General features: G+C 46.1%; 1 protein-coding gene and 1 pseudogene across 1 annotated transcript; both read right to left on the minus strand.

The window, feature by feature from the left end:
- Positions 1 to 15,436: 15,436 nt before the first annotated feature.
- Positions 15,437 to 17,425, minus strand: LOC125548395 (cytochrome P450 CYP72A616-like). The gene is made up of 3 exons (XM_087516798.1): positions 17,165 to 17,425; positions 16,030 to 16,414; positions 15,437 to 15,943 (listed from the first exon to the last, which is right to left on the minus strand). The coding sequence occupies exons 1-3, from the start codon at positions 17,404 to 17,406 to the stop codon at positions 15,518 to 15,520; spliced, it is 1,053 nt and encodes a 350-aa protein (XP_087372924.1). The 5' UTR covers positions 17,407 to 17,425; the 3' UTR covers positions 15,437 to 15,517.
- Positions 17,426 to 17,518: 93 nt separating this feature from the next.
- Positions 17,519 to 18,066, minus strand: LOC125528093 (cytochrome P450 CYP72A616 pseudogene; annotated as a pseudogene).
- Between the last annotated feature and the right edge of the window lie 5,307 nt (positions 18,067 to 23,373).

The raw sequence follows: 23,373 nt of genomic DNA on the forward strand, positions 1-23,373 counted from the left end.
GCAATTATCTCGTGATTTCGCTGAAACGATGGTGTGTGTTTTTTTTTCAATTTTTTCAGCCCACTGACATATGGGCTGCATATGAATGTGGCCTCCATTACAGAAATACAAGATGTGTATGTGACGTGTAGAGTCAGGACTGGCGTTCAACCTCAGGGACCGTATTGATCACGTAATTTCATGTACCAGGATCGTATTGAAGCAATACACAAGTTTTAGGACTGAGTTGGATGCCGCCTACGAGTACGAGGACTATAAATGCAATTATCTCATGATTTCGCTGAAACGATGGTGTACAAGCTGGGCTATCTTGCAGCCAGGCGTTACGTCCAGGAAGCCCCCCGAGCCAGGCGAGATGACCGAAGGGAGGTCCTAATCGATGCCTTTAGCGCCGATTCCCGGTTCCGGCGCACACGCAGAAGGTGATTAGGCCAGCCCATTAAAGCACGATTGCTCGATCGTTGCTCCTCCTCGCTCGCTTGGGTAGCTCGTTGCTCGATCCCAGTCGCAATTTTTTTTGCGGGGTGATCCCAGCCGCCAGTCGACGCTTCTAAAAAAAGGACGCTGACCATGCACTACTGACAAAGTAGTTGACTAGTAGCTTTTACAAAAAAGTTCACTAAAAACTTTTAAAAAATCATAAATTTGAAAAAGAGTTCGCAAATTCAAAAAAGTTCATCAATTATCAAAAAAGTTCATCGAATTAAAAAATAGTTCATCGAATTTGAAAAAAAGTTCATCGGATTTGAAAAGGTTCATCCAATTTGAAAAAAAGCCATCGGCATTGAAAAAGTCCATCAAAATTTAAGAAAAAAGACCAACGATTTTGCTTAAAAAAGTTCATGATTTTTTTTAAAAAGTTCATTGAACCAAGAAACAGAAAAAGGAAAAAGGAAAGTAGGGGAAGAAAAGGATGAGAAAGATGTATTTGTCACATGAGGTTGGGTGGCACGATGGTCAGTGCAAAGAACCTCGATGGAAGAGGTCGCTGCTTCGATTCACGATGACCCCAATTTCTTCCTTGCTTAAGGACAGGAAAACAGGTAGACAGGTCAGCCCATTCAGATCGAAGGAAGTAGGCGATAAGGGGCACTTAAGGCGCCGTTTAGGGTTTGCCATGACCGAAGCACTTGCGTAAGAATTCTTGTCCTATACTCCTGGACGCATCTCCTCCGGCCGACATTTTATGGTAACACTGGTTGGGTTCTAAAAGCATCCAAAAAGTTCATCCAAAAAGGTCGAGATAGTTGGTTGGGCCCTGCCCTTGCAGCCGGTGGCGCGACGGTCCATCTCCTTCGTTTACACGTCGGCGGCGGGAGGCTCATCGTCGTCGTTCGAGGCGGTGCCGCTCTCCGATGCAAAATCATAGCCAGAGAGGTGGTGGAGGAGGGATGCCTCGAGACTAAGGTGGAGCGCCTTTGTGTTCTTGCACTGGAGGCACGCGTATTAGACTCCACCGTGGTCAGTGACCTCCGCATCACCTCGCGAAGGAGCGCCTCCTCCGGGGTCGACGGGAACTGAGCTCGTCCAGTGGCGAGAAGAGCCGGGCTCCCCCATGGCCGCCGCTCGCTGCGGCTCGTGCGGGTCCGCCTTCGCCTCTGACTTCGGTATGCGCATCCGCACGGGAGTCGCGGGCACGAGCGCCTCCCACTGCCTGAGCGGTGCTGAAGTCGAAGGGGAAGGGGAGACCCTGCTCCAGATATAGAGCGTCATGGAGCTAGAAGGGCGGGCACGGTCAACATTTGGCCGTCGGGACATGAAGGAGCTTGTTGCGAATGCGAGGGAGCTCGGGCTCTCGTCAGTGTTCACGCGCGAGCACTGGATGGCCATGCAGAGCGCAAGCTCCTCCTCATCGGATTCCTCCTTCACGAGATCGTCCTAGTGCATGGGATTGGCCTCGCTTTGACCAAAAAATTCATCGACGAATCAAAGAAGACCTCCCATCTACCATCATTGTCCGAGAAAATCATGGGGTGGCGTAGCTCCACTGATGTGGAGGTCGTCCATCGACTGCCTTTCTCCATGGAAAACAACGGGCGGCGTAGCTCCGTTGTCTTCATCGATGAGGATGAACATCTTCCAACTGGCCACCTTTCAGCTAGAGGATTTAAAGTTTTTCAAGGTTTAGGAGTTTGGCTCCGCTTGCTATTTATTCTAAATAAATAATTTTTTGTGAGACTTTTTTTTGTAAAATAGGGGATGAACATAATATCACTCATTAACTTTTTTTGTGTCTTCATGTGTACTTAGCAAAAAACTTGTCATTAATATTTTTTTCCGAGGCAACCGAACCAAGAATGTTTACCCCATAGAATTATCGGTCGTACATGATGCGAGGGGTTTTAGCACCAGGATATACTCTAGGTGCAAGACAAAATCAACTCATCAACTAGCATCACCAGGCTGGCTTTGCCGAGTGCGGAGCTCGACAAAGAAAAGACTAAGCAAACACATATGACACGTGGCCCGCCTATATTTGCCGAAGGTCTGCCGAGTTTTACAGCCGGCAAAGGTTTGACGAGTTTCAGCAAAAGGGAACTCAACAGAAAATGTGCCACACATCTTACCCCTAGTCGTCATTGGACTGCCAAGTTCCACGCTCGGCAAAGGTTGCGAGCCACGTGGTGCCGCCATTAATGATCGTTTCACCTAACATGGTACTTTGCCGACTTCTCATTTTTGAAACTTGGCAATGGATTTTTAAATGTTTGGTGAGTGCCCGATAATAGAAACTCGGCAAAGTTAATAATGATTGCTGATCCTTGTCCAGCGCCGAGTGCTGTTTGCCGAGAATGAAACTTGGCAAACACAATGCCGAGTTTTTTCTGGGCTTTGCTGAGTTCCCTGGGAACTCGACAATTGCGGCAATTCCACTAGTGGTTGACAGTAGTTGCGGGGACCAAAAAACATACTTCTTTCATAATGTAATCATACATGAAAAAACATCAATTCTGAATCATAGCAGTAATAATTAAATTAAAAATTGATATTTGTTCACGCTTTGGTTTTCTATAGAGGGGAAACGCTTCCTATCTATAGTCTGGCAGAAATCCAGCGTCAAACCAATCCAAAGCCGTCGATTCATCTGAAATCTAACGCCTCATAAATTGTGCTTTCTATTAAAGAAAAAAAACAGCAGCAGACGCTAACCACGCTGCCGCAACCCCCGCCCAAAATCCTATCCCTAATCCCTCTCGTTCCAATCAATCGAGAGACGCGCTAGCCTCCGCCCTCCACCCACCTCGGCCAGATCGCTCCCCTCCACCCCACCTCCGCCTCGGACAGCCTCATACTCTCTTTGTCGCCGAGCAGGATGGTCACCCCACCGGCCAACCCCGCTCCATCGGCTGAATTGGTTGCCGGAGTAGCACCGGCCGGTCGGAGAACCTGATGTGGATTGGAAAATCCCACCCCACCCCATCTTGAAAACGAAGGTATTGTACTGCATCTACCAGCTCCTTTTTGATGATTCCATTAGTAATTTCTGTAAATGTTTGATTTTATTTATATTTCATCTACAGCCAAGTACTCACTGGGTTTGTATGTTCATTGGCTGCCTAGTATTGTTCGGTGATGTTTTAGATCCTTTATTATCAATCCTTTTGCAAGTCGAGCTTTTTAGATAATTAGATAAACCATACATATGTAGGCAGGCATTCGTGGCTATTCCTTAGTTAATTAGTTTTCAATATGCAGTGCTTCGAATGATGGTGAAATATGTTGAGGAAAACATTGTTTCGTTGCTTCCTGTATAAAGTGCTTCCAAAAATATGCATCCATGGACCATAGTTAGCGGCATATTGTTTTTGTTACATTTTTCAAAATTTAATGCTTCCACCAGACACTAATAGTGCATCCTTTGCACTAATAGCCAGCTGCATAGCTTTGTGCTTCTACATTGTTCTCGTTTTGCTACGGTAGTTTAGAAAAATGCTTCTGTGCCTACGACTCATATTTTTGTGCTTCTACATTGTATACTCATTTTCTACGATCCTTTAGAAAAATGCTTCCATGCCATCCTGATATTTACTTGCAATTCTTTCAGTTAGTATGTTGCCGGCACAATACATGCATCTTTATTTGCTATTTTTCATGCTTCCTACATTCTTATCCACGATGGTGTGTCGTATCATCTTGTGATTGTGGCTGTCATTATCCACGATTTGGCACAGACAAGCTCACAATCCCCTTGTCCTCCTGGTCATCTTCGCCAGCTTTGGGCCCGGTACCTCCAGTCCACCACGCCGGAGGGCCGTCTCGGTTGGGAAACGAAGCCACCACATGTCGACCACTGTAGAGTCGTCTCCATCCCCCCTAAGGCACTGTCCTCGTATGATCTAGGTATTGAGTCCTCTCTCATGTTGATCCAATACTTGTTGATTTTTTTTCTTGTTTTATGTTCTGAGTATCAATTCATATCCTTGTGTGCACATCTTGAGCAATTCCTTTTTATTGGGTCCGATTTTGTTCTGTCCTTTGTGTACTGGATCACCAAATCATAAATGAAATATTTGTGAAATTTACATGAACGTGACAAATATGCTTCCTATTAAGATGACTTGTGTTGAGATATCGCTCTTTTCAAGCTTCCTACTAATGGACCTTCTGAAATAATACCACATATGCTTCTTTAGTTTACAAAGTTAGCATCCATAGTTCAACCAATATTTTTGTGAATTTGGTATGTAGGTGACACATGCATCCCCATGTTGGTGGCAATCTTAGTTAATTCATGTATTCAATTTTCTATGCTTCAAATTAAGATGACTCAGATTGAGATAGCATATTTTCATGCTTCATAATGATGGGGCTTCCAAATTGTATTTCATATGCTCCTCTAGTTTACATAGAATGCTTCCATACTTGATGCTTCATACTGATGGGGCTTCCAAATTATACTTCATATGCTCCTCTTAGTTTTAGATAGAATGCTTCCATATTTCCTCCTTTTTTACAAAAGTTGTTGCTGTCATTGTTATCACTATTTTAATATTCCTTGCCCCATATTATATTATGTATTATTATTTGTGAAGGAAATATGCCCTAGAGGCAATAATAAAGTTATTATTTATTTCCTTATATCATGATAAATGTTTATTATTCATGCTAGAATTGTATTAACCGGAAACATAATACATGTGTGAATACATAGACAAACTTGGTGTCACTAGTATGCCTCTACTTGACTAGCTCGTTAATCAAAGATGGTTATGTTTCCTAACCATGAACAAAGTGTTGTTATTTGATTAACGAGGTCACATCATTAGTTGAATGATCTGATTGACATGACCCATTCCATTAGCTTAGCACCCGATCGTTTAGTATGTTGCTATTGCTTTATTCATGACATATACATGTTCCTATGACTATGAGATTATGCAACTCCCGTTTGCCGGAGGAACACTTTGGGTGCTACCAAACGTCACAACGTAACTGGGTGATTATAAAGGAGCATTACAGGTGTCTCCAAAGGTACATGTTGGGTTGGCGTATTTCGAGATTAGGATTTGTCACTCCGATTGTCGGAGAGGTATCTCTGGGCCCTCTCGGTAATGCACATCACTTAAGCCTTGCAAGCATTGCAACTAAATGAGTTAGTTGCGGGATGATGTATTACAGAACGAGTAAAGAGACTTGCTGGTAACGAGATTGAACTAGGTATTGGAATACCGACGATCGAATCTCGGGCAAGTAACATACCGATGACAAAGGGAACAACGTATGTTGTTATGCGGTCTGACCGATAAAGATCTTCGTAGAATATGTAGGAGCCAATATGGGCATCCAGGTCCCGCTATTGGTTATTGACCGGAGACATGTCTCGGTCATGTCTACATTGTTCTCGAACCCGTAGGGTCCGCACGCTTAAGGTTACGATGACAGTTATATTATGAGTTTAGGCATTTTGATGTACCGAAGGTTGTTCGGAGTCCCGGATGTGATCATGGACATGACGAGGAGTCTCGAAATGGTCGAGACATAAAGATTGATATATTGGAAGCCTATGTTTGGATATCGGAAGTGTTCCGGATGAAATCGGGATTTTACCGGAGTACCGGGAAGGTTACCGGAACCCCCCGGGAGCTAAATGGGCCATGATGGGCCTTAGTGGAAAAGAGAAGAGGCAGCCCTACATGGGCTGCGCGCCTCCCCCTTCCCCTAGTCCTATTAGGACTAGGAGAGGTGGCCGGCCCCCTCCTTCTCTTTTCCCCCTCCGCGAATCCTATTCCAACTAGGATTGGGGGGGGGGGAATCCTACTCCCAGAGGGAGTAGGACTCTCCTGGCGCGCCTCCTATGGCCGGCCAGCCTCCCCTCCTCTAGTCCTTTATATACTGAGGTAGAGGCACCCTAGAACACACAAGTTGATCCACGTGATCTATTCCTTAGCCGTGTGCGGTGCCCCCAGCCACCATATTCCTCGATAATACTGTAGCGGAGTTTAGGCGAAGCCCTGCTGCTGTAGTGCATCAAGATCGTCACCACGCCGTCGTGCTGACGGAACTCTTCCCCGACACTTTGCTGGATCGGAGTCCGGGGATCGTCATCGAGCTGAACGTGTGCTCGAACTCGGAGGTGCCGTAGTTTCGGTACTTGATCGGTTGGATCGTGAAGACGTACAACTACTTCCTCTACGTTGCATCAACGCTTCCGCAGTCGGTCTGCGTGGGTACGTAGACAACACTCTCCTCTCTCGTTGCTATGCATCACATGATCTTGCGTGTGCGTAGGAATTTTTTTGAAATTACTACGAAACCCAACAGTGGCATCCGAGCCTAGGTTATTTATGTTGATGTTATATGCACGAGTAGAACACAAGTGAGTTGTGGGCGATATAAGTCATACTGCCTACCAGCATGTCATACTTTGGTTCGGCGGCATTGTTGGACGAGACGACCCGGACCAACATTACGCGTACGCTTACGCGAGACCGGTTCCCCCGACGTGCTTTGCACATAGGTGGCTTGCGGGCGACAGTCTCTCCAACTTTAGTTGAACCAAGTGTGGCTACGCCCGGTCCTTGCGAAGGTTAAAACGGAGTCTATTTGACAAACTATCGTTGTGGTTTTGATGCGTAGGTGAGATTGGTTCTTGCTTAAGCCCATAGCAGCCACGTAAAACTTGCAACAACAAAGTAGAGGACGTCTAACTTGTTTTTGCAGGGCATGTTGTGATGTGATATGGTCAAGGCATGATGCTGAATTTTATTGTATGAGATGATCATGTTTTGTAACCGAGTTATCGGCAACTGGCAGGAGCCATATGGTTGTCGTTTTATTGTATGCAATGCAATCGCGATGTAATGCTTTACTTTTATCACTAAGCGGTAGCGATAGTCGTAGAAGCATAAACTTGGCGAGACGACAATGATGCTACGATGGAGATCAAGGTGTCACGCCGGTGATGATGGTGATCACGACGGTGCTTCGGAGATGGAGATCACAAGCACGAGATGATGATGGCCATATCATATCACTTATATTGATTGCATGTGATGTTTATCCTTTTATGCATCTTATCTTGCTTTGATTGACGGTAGCATTATAAGATGATCTCTCACTAAATTATCAAGAAGTGTTCTCCCTGAGTATGCACCGTTGTGAAAGTTCTTCGTGCTGAGACACCACGTGATGATCGGGTGTGATAGGTTCTACGTTCAAATACAACGGGTGCAAAACAGTTGCACATGCGGAATACTCAGGTTATACTTGACGAGCCAAGCATATACAGATATGGCCTCGGAACACGGAGACCGAAAGGTCGAGCGTGAATCATATAGTAGATATGAGTAACATAACGATGTTCACCATTGAAAACTACTCCATCTCACGTGATGATCGGTTATGGTTTAGTTGATTTGGATCACGTAATCACTTAGAGGATTAGAGGGATGTCTATCTAAGTGGGAGTTCTTTAATTAATTTGATTAACTGAACTTAAATTTATCATGAAACTTAGTACCTGATTAGTATCTTGCTTGTTTATGTTTGGTTGTAGATAGATGGCTCGTGCTGTTGTTCCGTTGAATTTTAATGCGTTCCTTGAGAAAGCAAAGTTGAAAGATGATGGTAGAAATTACACGGACTGGGTCCGTAACTTGAGGATTATCCTCATTGCTGCACAGAAGAATTACGTCCTGGAAGCACCGCTGGGTGCCAGGCCTGCTGCAGGAGCAACGCCGGATGTTATGAACGTCTGGCAGAGCAAAGCTGATGACTACTCGATAGTTCAGTGTGCCATGCTTTACGGCTTAGAATCGGGACTTCAACGATGTTTTGAACGTCATGGAGCATATGAGATGTTCCAGGAGTTGAAGTTAATATTTCAAGCAAATGCCCGGATTGAGAGATATGAAGTCTCCAATAAGTTCTATAGCTGCAAGATGGAGGAGAACAGTTCTGTCAGTGAGCATATACTCAAAATGTCTGGGTATAATAATCACTTGATTCAATTGGGAGTTAATCTTCCAGATGATTGCGTCATTGACAGAATTCTTCAATCACTGCCACCAAGCTACAAGAGCTTCGTGATGAACTATAATATGCAAGGGATGAACAAGACTATTCCCGAGCTCTTCGCAATGCTGAAAGCTGCCGAGGTAGAAATCAAGAAGGAGCATCAAGTGTTGATGGTCAACAAGACCACTAGTTTCAAGAAAAAGGGCAAAGGGAAGAAAAAGGGGAACTTCAAAAAGAACGGCAAGCAAGTTGCTACTCAAGAGAAGAAACCCAAACCTGGACCTAAGCCTGAAACTGAGTGCTTCTATTGCAAGCAGACTGGTCACTGGAAGCGGAACTGCCCCAAGTATTTGGCGGATAAGAAGGATGGCAAGGTGAACAAAGGTATATGTGATATACATGTTATTGATGTGTACCTTACTAATGCTCGCAGTAGCACCTGGGTATTTGATACTGGTTCTGTTGCTAATATTTGCAACTCGAAACAGGGACTACGGATCAAGCGAAGATTGGTTAAGGACGAGGTGATGATGCGCGTGGGAAACGGTTCCAAGGTCGATGTGATCGCAGTCGGCACGCTACCTCTACATCTACCTTCGGGATTAGTATTAGACCTAAATAATTGTTATTTGGTGCCAGCGTTAAGCATGAACATTATATCTGGATCTTGTTTGATGCGAGACGGTTATTCATTTAAATCAGAGAATAATGGTTGTTCTATTTATATGAGTAATATCTTTTATGGTCATGCACCCTTGAAGAGTGGTCTATTCTTATTGAATCTCGATAGTAGTAATACACATATTCATAATGTTGAAGCCAAAAGACGCAGAGTTGATAATGAGAGTGCAACTTATTTGTGGCACTGCCGTTTAGGTCATATCGGTGTAAAGCGCATGAAGAAACTCCATACTGATGGACTTTTGGAACCACTTCATTATGAATCACTTGGTACTTGCGAACCGTGCCTCATGGGAAAGATGACTAAAACACCGTTCTCCGGTACTATGGAGAGAGCAATAGATTTGTTGGAAATCATACATACAGATGTATGTGGTCCGATGAATATTGAGGCTCGTGGCGGATATCGTTATTTTCTCACCTTCACAGATGATTTAAGCAGATATGGGTATATCTACTTAATGAAACATAAGTCTGAAACATTTGAAAAGTTCAAGGAGTTTCAGAGTGAAGTTGAAAATCATCGTAACAAGAAAATAAAATTTCTACGATCTGATCGTGGAGGAGAATATTTGAGTTACGAGTTTGGTGTACATTTGAAAAATTGTAGAATAGTTTCGCAACTCACGCCACCCGGAACACCTCAGCGTAATGGTGTGTCCGAACGTCGTAATCATACTTTACTAGATATGGTGTGATCTATGATGTCTCTTACTGATTTACCGCTATCGTTTTGGGGATACGCTCTAGAGACGGCCGCATTCACGTTAAATAGGGCACCATCAAAATCCGTTGAGACGACGCCTTATGAACTGTGGTTTGGCAAGAAACCAAAGTTGTCGTTTCTGAAAGTTTGGGGCTGCGATGCTTATGTGAAAAAGCTTCAACCTGATAAGCTCGAACCCAAATCGGAGAAATGTGTCTTCATAGGATATCCAAAGGAAACTATTGGATACACCTTCTATCACAGATCTGAAGGCAAGACTTTTGTTGCTAAATTCAGAAACTTTCTAGAGAAGGAGTTTCTCTCGAAAGAAGTGAGTGGGAGGAAAGTAGAACTTGACGAGGTAAATGTACCTGCTCCCTTATTGGAAAGTAGTACATCACAAAAAACTGTTTCTGTGACACCTACACCAGTTAGTGAGGAAGCTAATGATGATGATCATGAAACTTCAGAACAAGATACTACTGAACCTCGTAGATCGACCAGAGTAAGATCCGCACCAGAGTGGTACGGTAATCCCGTTCTGGAAGTCATGATGCTAGATCATGGTGAACCTACGAACTATGAAGAAGCGATGGTGAGCCCAGATTCCGAAAAATGGCTTGAAGCCATGAAATCTGAGATGGGATCCATGTATGAGAACAAAGTATGGACTTTGGTTGACCTGCCCAATGATCGGCAAGCAATTGAGAATAAATGAATCTTCAAGAAGAAGACTGACGCTGACGGTAATATTACTGTCTACGAAGCTCGACTTGTCGCAAAAGCTTTTCGGCAAGTTCAAGGGATTGACTACGATGAGACCTTCTCACCCGTAGCGATGCTTAAGTCTGTCCGAATCATGTTAGCAATTGCCGCATTTTATGATTATGAAATTTGGCAGATGGATGTCAAAACTGCATTCCTGAATGGATTTCTGGAAGAAGAGTTGTATATGATACAACTAGAAGGTTTTGTCGATCCAAAAGGGAGCTAACAAAGTGTGCAAGCTCCAGCGATCCATTTATGGACTGGTGCAAGCTTCTCGGAGTTGGAATAAACGTTTTGATAGTGTGATCAAAGCATTTGGTTTTATACAGACTTTTGGAGAAGCCTGTATTTACAAGAAAGTGAGTGGGAGCTCTGTAGCATTTCTGATATTATATGTGGATGACATATTATTAATTGGAAATGATATAGAATTTCTGGATAGCATAAAGGGATACTTGAATAAGAGTTTTTCAATGAAAGACCTCGGTGAAGCTGCTTACATATTAGGCATTAAGATCTATAGAGATAGATCAAGACGCTTAATTGGACTTTCACAAACAACATACCTTGACAAAATTTTGAAGAAGTTCAAAATGGATCAAGCAAAGAAAGGATTCTTACCTGTGTTACAAGGTGTGAAATTGAGTAAGACTCAATGCCCGACCACTGCAGAAGATAGAGAGAATATGAAAGATGTTCCCTATGCATCAGCGATAGGATCTATCATGTATGCAATGCTGTGTACTAGACCTGATGTGTGCCTTGCTATAAGTCTAGCAGGGAGGTACCAAAGTAATCCAGGAGTGGATCACTGGACAGCGGTCAAGAACATCCTGAAATACCTGAAAAGGACTAAGGATATGCTTCTCGTATATGGAGGTGACAAAGAGCTCATCGTAAATGGTTACGTTGATGCAAGCTTTGACACTGATCCGGACGATTCTAAATCGCAAACCGGATACGTATTTACATTAAACGGTGGAGCTGTCAGTTGGTGCAGTTCTAAACAAAGCGTCGTAGCGGGATCTACATGTGAAGCGGAGTACATAGCTGCTTCGGAAGCAGCAAATGAAGGAGTCTGGATGAAGGAGTTCATATCCGATCTAGGTGTCATACCTAGTGCATCGGGTCCAATGAAAATCTTTTGTGACAATACTGGTGCAATTGCCTTGGCAAAGGAATCCAGATTTCACAAGAGAACCAAGCACATCAAGAGACGCTTCAATTCCATCCGGAATCTAGTCCAGGTGGGAGACATAGAGATTTGCAAGATACATACGGATCTGAATGTTGCATACCCGTTGACTAAGCCTCTTCCACGAGCAAAACATGATCAGCACCAAGGCTCCATGGGTGTTAGAATCATTACTGTGTAATCTAGATTATTGACTCTAGTGCAAGTGGGAGACTGAAGCAAATATGCCCTAGAGGCAATAATAAAGTTATTATTTATTTCCTTATATCATGATAAATGTTTATTATTCATGCTAGAATTGTATTAACCGGAAACATAATACATGTGTGAATACATAGACAAACTTGGTGTCACTAGTATGCCTCTACTTGACTAGCTCGTTAATCAAAGATGGTTATGTTTCCTAACCATGAACAAAGTGTTGTTATTTGATTAACAAGGTCACATCATTAGTTGAATGATCTGATTGACATGACCCATTCCATTAGCTTAGCACCCGATCGTTTAGTATGTTGCTATTGCTTTCTTCATGACATATACATGTTCCTATGACTATGAGATTATGCAATTCCTGTTTGCCGGAGGAACACTTTGGGTGCTACCAAACGTCACAACGTAACTGGGTGATTATAAAGGAGCATTACAGGTGTCTCCAAAGGTACATGTTGGGTTGGCGTATTTCGAGATTAGGATTTGTCACTCCGATTGTCGGAGAGGTATCTCTGGGCCTTCTCGGTAATGCACATCACTTAAGCCTTGCAAGCATTGCAACTAAATGAGTTAGTTGCGGGATGATGTATTACAGAACGAGTAAAGAGACTTGCTGGTAACGAGATTGAACTAGGTATTGGAATACCGATGATCGAATCTCGGGCAAGTAACATACCGATGACAAAGGGAACAACGTATGTTGTTATGCGGTCTGAACGATAAAGATCTTCGTAGAATATGTAGGAGCCAATATGGGCATCCAGGTCCCGCTATTGGTTATTGACCGGAGACGTGTCTCGGTCATGTCTACATTGTTCTCGAACCCGTAGGGTCCGCACGCTTAAGGTTACGGTGACAGTTATATTATGAGTTTAGGCATTTTGATGTACCGAAGGTTGTTCGGAGTCCCGGATGTGATCACGGACATGACGAGGAGTCTCGAAATGGTCGAGACATAAAGATTGATATATTGGAAGCCTATGTTTGGATATCGGAAGTGTTCCAGGTGAAATCGGGATTTTACCGGAGTACCGGGAAGGTTACCGGAACCCCCCGGGAGCTAAATGGGCCATGATGGGCCTTAGTGGAAAAGAGAAGAGGCAGCCCTACATGGGCTGTGCGCCTCCCCCTTCCCCTAGTCCTATTAGGACTAGGAGAGGTGGCCGGCCCCCTCCTTCTCTTTTCCCCCTCCGCGAATCCTATTCCAACTAGGATGGGGGGGGGGGAATCCTACTCCCAGAGGGAGTAGGACTCTCCTGGCGCGCCTCCTATGGCCGGCCAGCCTCCCCTCCTCTAGTCCTTTATATACTGAGGTAGAGGCACCCTAGAACACACAAGTTGATCCACGTGATCTATTCCTTAGCCGTGTGCGGTGCCCCCAGCCACCATATTCCTCGATAATACTGTAGCGGAGTTTAGGCGAAGCCCTGCTGCTGTAGTGCATCAAGATCGTCACCACGCCGTCGTGCTGACGGAACTCTTCCCCGACACTTTGCTGGATCGGAGTCCGGGGATCTTCATCGAGCTGAACATGTGCTCGAACTCGGAGGTGCCGTAGTTTCGGTACTTGATCGGTTGGATCATGAAGACGTACAACTACTTCCTCTACGTTGCGTCAACGCTTCCGCAGTCGGTCTGCGTGGGTACGTAGACAACACTCTTCTCTCTCGTTTCTATGCATCACATGATCTTGCGTGTGCGTAGGAAATTTTTTGAAATTACTACGAAACCCAACAATTTGGTCTAGGTAGTTTGCTTCCATAGTCCCCATATCTATTTTTTGTTTGTGTTTCTATAGTTATCATTGCCAACACCATTTCAATAGAAACACAACTCAGTGTATGTTCTGACAGATCAATTCATTGGTTTGTGTCAACCGTGCTTCCTAATTTTGAGTATTTTCCTATACTCTTGATTTTTTCCTTCATGTCAATTTTATATGATTCCATTGCCTATCATGTATGTTTTGATTGATGAAATCACGACTCTGTGTAAGCTATGGCTTCTACTTCTACGTTTCACATATGTTCCGATAGCAATGCTTTTTTTATCCTAGTTTTCCATGCTTCCCCTACCTATCATGTATGTTCTGGTAGATCAAATTGTTGCTTCGTGTAAGCCTTATTTCATTTTTCTATGCTTCCACTGCCAATTATTTTTGTTTCGATAGATTCATATATACCTTATCTCGTTTTCTCATGTGTGCTTCTACAGATGTTTTGTGCCACATGATGCCAATCATGCATCATTCGTTTCTGAAACGCCTTGGATTGACCTATCCCCACAATGTGAGCGGCGCCGATTTGAAGGCGCAAAGGAGGTGCTGGAGACATGGGCGGAGATAGTGATGAAGGCCCTCCCCGGGGATGTGCTTTCGGCGTAATTTGTGTGCTTCAGCTTCCGCACCATCAAACCGACCAGGATATCACGATATCGCGGTTACATGCTGGCAACATTGTCCTTGCTGTTTTCTGCCATCGCACTGGCGTCAATTTTCATTTGGCAGTATTTCGCTGCTACCCAAAACAATAACCTTGCTTCCCAGCCATCTTAGACATGGACCTTGTAACACTTTTTGTTGTAACTAAATAAATTTTTGTTGCTGTAACTGTATTAGGCTTTTATTGTATGGAAGAATATCCCCCTATCTTTGGTAGCAAACTTTCATTTGTTTGGAAACAATGTACAATTTATGTCTCAGCGAAAATAAATTTAATTGTTATCGATAGAAGCAAACTTAAGTTGCAATGGAAGCAAATTTTCTAGTCCATGGAAACAGAGTTGGCAGTAAATAAACAATTATAATGAACACAAATTTGTGTTAAAATCAAACATGAATTTATATTAGATTGAATAAATTTGCGATGCAAATATGCGATGCAATCAATAGGAAGCAAAAGATATCGGACAAAGTCTTGTTAGCAAGCGCACAAGTGACCCTCAAAAAAAAAAACAAGCGCACAAGTTGCATGTGTGGGCTTCACGTTCTGGATAAGCTCGCATCACACGAGTAGGGAGAGGTTAGCGGGATAGTCTGGCAAGCGAAGCGGATGCAGTTAAGTAAGGAAGCAATCAATTAATAAACCAAGTCAACAAATCTCCCGCGGGCCTAACTAATAGATCAGACGGCCACCATGCACCTCATCCGACGGTCATCGAGTAGTCTGGTAAAAGCAAAGTGTCTATAGTCTGATGGCTAGTGGTGCCCTCTATAGAGAGCCTATTATTTTGAGAATAAAGCATTGGATCTCACCGCATTAAAGGGAAGATTGGTGCAACTAATTTTTAAGATTCTTGAAACAATAGTTGAGATGAAGTGGCACCATGTGACAGAGGTCAGATGTGGCAGTCTCTGTCCACGAGAATAAAATGGAAGGGTCATATGAAAAGGCCCATCCTTGTCATAATTTTATGCCTGATTACATGGTGAGACAGATGACGGTAAATAGTGAACATGCATACTTTTGTATAGTGAACATGCATACTTTCGTATGTGACGATTAAATTGCCCTAAGCTTAATTTGCGCACCATGCATAGGACGTAGCATTTTCGTGTTATCTAGAGCATGAGTGTATGATGGCGCAAGCTCGAACTCAAAGCATTGAAGGATCATGCACAAGGAAATCTTGGGCTCAAGCATTGCAAACTGTTGGCCAATGCAAATACGTGGTCCCCAACCAAATGGTAGGAATGCACAAGGATTATTGGATGCCTTCGATATCCCATCGGCGAACCTCTCCGGTTTGAACTCATGCACGTCGCTTCCCCATATGTCTGGGTCATGGTGCATTAACAACACAGGAAGCTCGATGAGCACACCAGCAGGGAATGTGATACCTCCAATCTCCATTTCCTTGTATGTTTTCCGGATGAAAGCAACAGCTGGTGGGTATAATCGGAGCACCTCGTAAAGAATCATGGTCACCTACATTGTAGACTAAACGACTTATTATGCTTCCTAATATATATTTCATAAGAACAATGGAATCAAGTAAATAAAACACTACTCACCGTTTTTAGTCGGCCAAAGCCTTCGTAGTCAATTTTATTCTTTCCAAATAGGCCAAGGACCTCCTCTCTTGCATGATCTTGCCACTCGGGATGCATACTTAGTATGACCATTGTCCATGTGAGTAATATTGATGTTGTTTCTATTCCTGCAAAATAGAACAACTTGCATTCCTCCACAACCTCATCAATCGTCATTCCTGAGATGCATTGGCCATTCTCATCTGTGCCCCTCATGTTGGACTCAAGCATCAAACCGAGCAAGTCATTTTTGGTATTTTCTCCTTCTTGCATAGCTTGCATTCTTGTTCTGATTAGATTGAGCAGAATTGATTCAATTTCGTTATTAATTTCGCTCATCCTTCTATTGTTTTTGGTTGGCAAGGACCTGAAAAATGACACCCCAACAAATTACTACTAGCACGGACAAACTAACTATACTTTATTAATTAATCTGTCTATGCGCTACTAAATCTCATGATAACGCACAATATAATATAACGCGAATTGACAAAACATGTTGTCTGGTGTTAGTCTAAACTAGACAATGCCCCCACACGTTGTAGTGGAAATGTTTTGCAATGTATTTCAATAATATTTAGTTTTATGAGACATGAACATTTGAAGTAGTAATATATAAACTAAAATTAAAAATACATATGATTTATTGTGTCTTTTACTCTATAGTTGTAAACTATTTATTATATATAAATAGAATAAAAGAATGTAAATTATCATGCATGTTCCCATGTTGAGGTGGATCTTTTGATTTGAATGGTTGCTTGTTAAGGTGGGTCATTTTCATGCATGCTGCATGCTTAGGTGTCATGCTTGTATGTTGAAACAAATATGTTACTAGGGGCTAGCTATTTAAGTATTAAAGATCAACATGATCCCTATGATTGATGTTGGTTTATTAATCAGAACCGGCTATGCGCAAGTCGCCTGAAAATTCATTTCAGGTAAGCCGATTTGCTAGGCCATGTTTTTTTGATAAATATTGGCATGATAGTTTTGGGGTAGAAAGTTTGCATTTCGAAACTTGAGCTCGTGTACCATAACACAAAGAAAACAGATAGAGTATGCCGTAGACACAAATATTAGCCGGAAGGATGATTACGTAGTAAAGAGTACTCACAAGTAGCCGGAAATGATAATCTTCTTAACCCTGGCCAGGAGGCGTGCAGTTTGCTCAGACTGCAACTGGAAAATCCTAGCACCTTCAGCGTAGTTACTGCCAAACGCGGTGCGAGAAATGACATCTCCGGTGAGTCTTTGGAACTCCGGACAAACATCCACCTCATATGTACCATCAGAACCAAGAGATTGCGTCCATCTGCTCACAAGTTCTTGGCAGCAAGTAGAAAACGCTGGCATCATGAGCTGCAAATTAAGTACACATGATTCCGTTGAATTTATAATTTCGCCAGCATTTGATTGAAGTACTACACATGGAACAATAAAAAATTAGGAGCAGTGTACGTACCTTGATCTTCTCGAGATGGAATGCAGGGTTGAGGATCCTCCTGTGCTTAACTCATTGCTCGCCCTCGTACGTCGCCACGCCTCCGGCGAGCAGCCTGGACAGTGTCGGAAACTTGAGCTTCTCGAAGTGGCCGAACTTGTTGGACATCACCTCCTTGGTCTGCTCAAGGTCGCTGATGGTCACCTTGGGGTACGGACCAAACCAGGATATGCACGCCTTGCCGTGCTCCCGGATAATGTCGTGGAGCAGCGGCGCGACGAGAGGGGCTATGTTGTGGCAGCACAGCGGCATCGACCTCGAGCGCGCCTCCTTGCTCCGCCGCTCATAGTCAATGACGTCGCCGACGAGGAAGCGGTACGAGGTGCCGCAGAGACCCTGGGCGCGCAGTGCCCGCTCCAGCCGCCGCGGGTGCCACCACAGCCGGTCTATTAGCTTGGCAGCTTGCCACAGAAGCACAAAGCCCAGGCTGCCACATAGCAGGAAGCTCCATTGCACTAAAGCTGGACTAATCAACACTCTAAGAACCATGTCTCTCTTGATTGGGGGAAGAATGGTTGGATGACTGATTCGATTGAATGAGTATGGTAGAGATGCATCACAATATATATGGAGACAGATCAAGGCTGCGGGGAACTCTGGTCCATGCCTTTCTCCTAAGGAACTTGGTAGAGAAGAAACTGAGATGGAGATCTGATTATTATTAGTTAAATTAAAGTGACCGCGGTGACGCGGCATGGGCACTCATGGCCTCATGGGCCAGTCAACGGTCTGCCAAGACAAGGACAATACCACTGGATGTATAATAAGGGCATCTCTAGCAAATCTACAATTGAGGAGCAAAGGTGTGTTGATAGAGTTAAGCACTAGCTAGCGGATCACCAAAACATATCTCCCGTAGTGTGTTAGGGTCACCCTAATATAACTCTCGATCTATTGCAAAACTCACGAATTCGAGTCTTAAGTGTGATTACAGTAGCTGATACAAGAATTGGTGAGAGGGGATCGGGGGAGAAGGAAGAACAGTGCCGCTGCCATTGTGATCCACTAGATGCCCTAGTCTCCGAGTGACGCGCCTTTAAGTAGCCGGTTGGGAGGTTGGCTCACCGAGTCCACTGCGGCCCAGTGTTGTTTGGGTTGGGCTTCGGGGTCCTTGTGGGTCGAGAGGCAGCGATGGGGTCGCTGCCGCCTGGGTCCTTGCTGTCAGTGACTGGTGCAGGGTTAGCCAGAGTAGGGACGCTGACATCCCCTCCTCCTTGCGACGAGGCTTGCCCCCAAGCCTCTTCTGCAGGAAAACGGGCTTGTAGAGCCACTCGATCCTCCCAGGTGTCTTCCAGGGCTGATGCATCCGACCAACGGACTCGAACTTGTTCAATCATGGCACCATTCTTCTTGCGCCAACGTCGCTGAAGGATAGTGACTGGAACCACAGGGGCATCAGTAGGGTGAGGAAGTTCAGTGTGAGACAGCGTACCCGGCTGCAGGTAGTGGCGTAGTTGGGAGACGTGGAAAACAGGATGCACTTGAGCCTGTGGTGGTAACTCTAGTTTGTAGGCTGATTCATTGATCTTGGCGATGATCTGATACGGTCCATAATACTTGAACGCCAGCTTGTGGTTCGCGCGCCGGGCAACTGAAGTTTGAATGTAAGGTTGAATTTTGAGGTAGACTGAGTCACCCACAGAGAAGCTACGGGGAGATCTTCGTTTGTCTGCTTGCGCTTTCATGTGCTGCTGCGCTTTGTTCAAATGCTGTTGCAAAAGATCTTGGATAACGGCATGCTCGTCCAGCCAAGAATGCAGTGCTGGCACGGTGCACTCACTGGTCGGGGTGATCCCCCAATGCCTTGGTTCATGCCCGAACATAGCTTTGAATGGCGACATCCCGATGCTGGAGTGGTGTGAAGTATTGTACCAAAACTGCGCCAGTGGTATCCAGTGGCTCCATCTGGTTGGGCAGGCGTGCACGAAACAACGGAGATAAGTTTCGACACATTGAGTGACTCGCTCAGTTTGCCCATCCGTTTGCGGATGATTTGCCATGCTCAATCTCAACTCGGTGCCCGCATACTTGAAAAGTTCCTGCCAGAAGTGGCTTGTGAAGACAGGGTCACGATCTAACACGATCGAGGTTAGGAAGCCGTGGATCCTGTAAACGTTGTTCATGTAGAGGAGTGCGACTTTGGCAGCAGTGTAGGGATGTGCCAGAGGAAGAAAACGGGCAAACTTGGTGCGTTTGTCGACAATGACCCAAATGCAGTTGTGTTTACCGGATTGTGGGAGTCCGTCGATGAAGTCCATCGTGATCATCTCCCAAGGTTGCCGCGGAATCGGAAGGGGTTGGAGTAAACCTGGAGACGCTGCTCTATCCGGTTTTGCTTGCTGACAGACTGGGCAACAACGCACGTAATGCAGAACGTGTGTCTTCATTTTAGGCCACGCAAACAGACGACGAATGCGCCGAAACGTGGCCGGAAAGCCGGAGTGCCCACCCAGCGGACTATCATGAAATGCTGCCATGATCTTCTGTTGAAGTGTTGTTGAGCCCCTGAGCCAAATGTGCCCACGGAAGTGGATAACACCATTCTGCAAAGTGAAATAGCCTTTGGAGTCTTCTTTGATAGCCAGTTGTTCCAGCAGCTTCTGCGCCTGGGGGTTACAATTGTATCTCACCACGACATCTTCCAGCCAGGTTGGTTGGCAAGAAATGATGGCCGAGAGGATCTCTGAAGAGTCCGCGCGCGATAACGCGTCTGCTGCTGTGTTATCAGTCCCCTTCTTGTACCTGATGGTGTAATGCAGCCCCAAGAGTTTGATGAAAGCACGCTGTTGCCATGGGGTGGACAAGTGTTGTTCCTCAAGATGTATCAGACTCTTCTGGTCAGTGTGGATGACGAACTCGTTGTGTTGCAGATATGGCCGCCACTGGTCCACGGCAACCACGATGGCGAGGTACTCCTTTTCGTAAGTGGAAAGGCCTTGGTACCGTGGACTAAGACTTTTGCTCATGAAAGCAATTGGGTGCCCCTCTTGTTGCAAAACTGCCCCTATCCCTTTGTCGCATGCATCCGTTTCAATTGTGAAAGTCTTGGTGAAGTCCGGCAATGCCAACACATGAGCTGTGATAAGTTGTTGCTTGAGTAGCTGGAAAGCTTGAGCAGTGTTATCGGTCCAGACAAATGGGGTCCCTTTCTTGAGCAGATTGAACAAGGGTCTCGCGATGATGCCGAATCCTCGAATGAAGCGGCGATAATAGCCCGCGAGTCCGAGGAATTGCCGGACCTGCTTGGCGTCTTGAGGAATCGCCCACTCTTGCACCACACGGATTTTGCTGGGCTCCGTGGCCACACCCCGCGCACTGATAACGTGGCCCAAGTAAGACAGTTGCTGCTGACCAAATTCACACTTAGATCTCTTGACCTTCCATTGATCTTTGCGCAGCAGCTCTAGAACCTGACGGATGTGAGAAACATGTTCTTCCCATGTACGACCGAACACCAGTATATCATCGAAGAACAAAAGCACGCAGTGCCTGAGGAGGGGCTGCAGGGTGTCAGTTAGCACACTGATGAAGGTTGCTGGCCCGCCCGCTAATCCGAAAGACAACACTTTGAACTCATAATGGCCTGAGTGCGTCTGAAAAGCGGTCTTGAATTCTTCTCCTTCTGCTAGCCAAATTTGGTGATAGCCTGCCCGCAGATCAAGCTTGGAGAACCATTTAGCCCCGTGTAATTCATCAAGCAGCTCCTCGATCACGGGCACTGGAAATTTGCTGACGCGTGTCATGGCATTGAGATGGCGGTAGTCGATGCACAACCGCCATGCCCCGTACTTCTTCTTGACCAGGATAACTGGCGAAGAAAAGCTGCTGTGACTACGCTGGATGACCCCCGGCCTAAGCAATTCAGCCACCTGTCGCTCAATCTCCGTCTTGTGTTCTGGTTTGTGCCGATATGGTCGGATATTCACCGGTTGTGCGCCTGGCATCAGTGGTATGGTGTGGTCGTAAGCATGACGAGGTGGCAGACCGGTGGGTTCCTGGAACACGTCATTGAACTCAGCTAGCAGTTGCTGCAGTTCGGGCGACTCCTCTGAAGCAGACGATCCCTCCTTGATCGGACAGAGTAAGATAATATGTAGCAGAGAGCCTTGGCGGTGCAGGTTCTAGAGCTGGAATCGATTGATCACATGACATGTGGTTGAGTTGGCTTCGTGGCCGAACAAATGAGCTCGTCCCATGGCTGTGGGGAATTGGATGTACTTGGCGCGCCAGTCGATGGTCATGGGGCTGTGTTGTTTGAGCCAGTCCATGCCGAGAATGGCATCGTACGTGCCCAACGGCAGGATCTTCATGTTGGTAGTGAACTCGTGGCCCTGGGAGGACCACTGGCAAGAAGGGACAGCGGCGGTGCAGGTGAGTTCACTCCCATCAGCGACATGGACGCGGCAAGGTTGCTTGAGCGGCACGGCCCCCGTTAAGTGGTGGGCGAGCTTCTGATCGATAAAAGATGTGGAACTGCCGCTGCCAACGAGTAGCGACACCTCGCGCCCCTGCATCATGGCGAGAAGCTGGAAAGCCTTGGATGAAACGCTGTCGTCCAGCGCCGAACAAGAGATGGCCATGGCGGTGTCGCAGGTAGGGGAAGTGGCCGTGTTCTCGTCGTCCACGCCGAAGAGCTCGAGCATCTCTTCCACCACATGGAGTTGGACCGTGGTGGGGCAGACGTGGTCTTGTCCCCAGCGCTCTCCGCACTTGAAGCAGAGGCCTCGGGCTCGGCGGTAGTCGCGGAGCGCCTTCACCTTGGACGTGTCCGCACGCGCCGCCTCCGTGCCACGGCGATCCGTGGCGCCGTTCAGCGGAATCACGCGCGGTGGTGGTGGGGGCAGTGGCAGCGCCATGCCGGGTCTGTGGTGCGCCTCGGGCGGTCGCGGTAGTGAGCCAAAGGCCCCGTCCGTCACTTCATCTTGTAAGAGCGCCAACGCACAGGCCGTATCCAAGTCCGGTGGTCGCTGCACCAAGACCACCGCACAGATATCCTTCCGCAGCCCCTCCACAAAACGAGTGAGAAAATAGAATGGGTGAATCGTGTCAGAATACAAACTGAGATGATTAATGATAGACTCAAATTGCTCAATATAATCCGCGACCGTGGATGTTTGGCGCACGGTGTAAAACTGACGAATTAGTGTCTGGTGGCGATCACGCCCAAAACATGTACACAATAGAGCAGTAAACAATTCCCAATCGAATTCCGTGAGCCTTTTCTGAATCGATTGCAACCAAATGGACGCCGAACCCGAGAAGTTCAGCGCTGCCATCGGCACCTAGAAGGAAGGCATGATAGCAAACATAGCAAAGTACTGTTCACAAAGAGTCTTCCACAATTTCGGGTTGTCTCCTGTGAATTGTGGGAATTGAATGGAGGGATGTGCCTGGCCTAAGCCGCTGAGCAGCTGGCTGGCATGCGCGAACGGCGAAAGGGCAGGGGGTGACGGGGGGACGTCGGACTGACCGTTTGCCGGGAGCGGCGGCGGCGTCAGGAAGGACGCCGCGGGCGGCCCCGTGTGATGTTGAAGACGCCGTGGCCATCGGGCCCTTGTGTCGTTGCTGCCGCGCCCAACTCGGCCCCGATGTGGGTACCGGTCGTTGCAGGCGGTTGTTGACTCAACACCGGCGAGTGGTGCGGTCCACCCTCCGAGCGTGATGGTGGTGGCGGTGGAGGTGCGAGCTGCAGGGCCGCCACCGACTCGGTCAGATCGACGACGCGCCACTCGAGATCCGGGTGCCATGCCACGATATCTTTGACCTTGGCGTTGGAGGCTTGGATCGCGGTGGTGTGCTCCTTGAGAGTGGTCTCCAGGCGC

Source organism: Triticum urartu, chromosome 3A (assembly GCF_056163025.1).
Source record: "Triticum urartu cultivar PI428250 chromosome 3A, HENAU_Tu73, whole genome shotgun sequence".
NCBI lineage: Eukaryota > Viridiplantae > Streptophyta > Magnoliopsida > Poales > Poaceae > Triticum > Triticum urartu.

Bases quoted from the DNA above. Each gene is read 5' to 3' on its own strand.
- LOC125548395 (XM_087516798.1), bottom strand. From the start codon at position 17,406: ATGATGCCAGCGTTTTCTACTTGCTGCCAAGAACTTGTGAGCAGATGG. The intron at 16,415-17,164 runs GTGAGTACTCTT...GTCATTTTTCAG, and splicing joins ATTATCATTTCCGGCTACTT to GTCCTTGCCAACCAAAAACA. The intron at 15,944-16,029 runs GTGAGTAGTGTT...TCTACAATGTAG, and splicing joins GCTTTGGCCGACTAAAAACG to GTGACCATGATTCTTTACGA.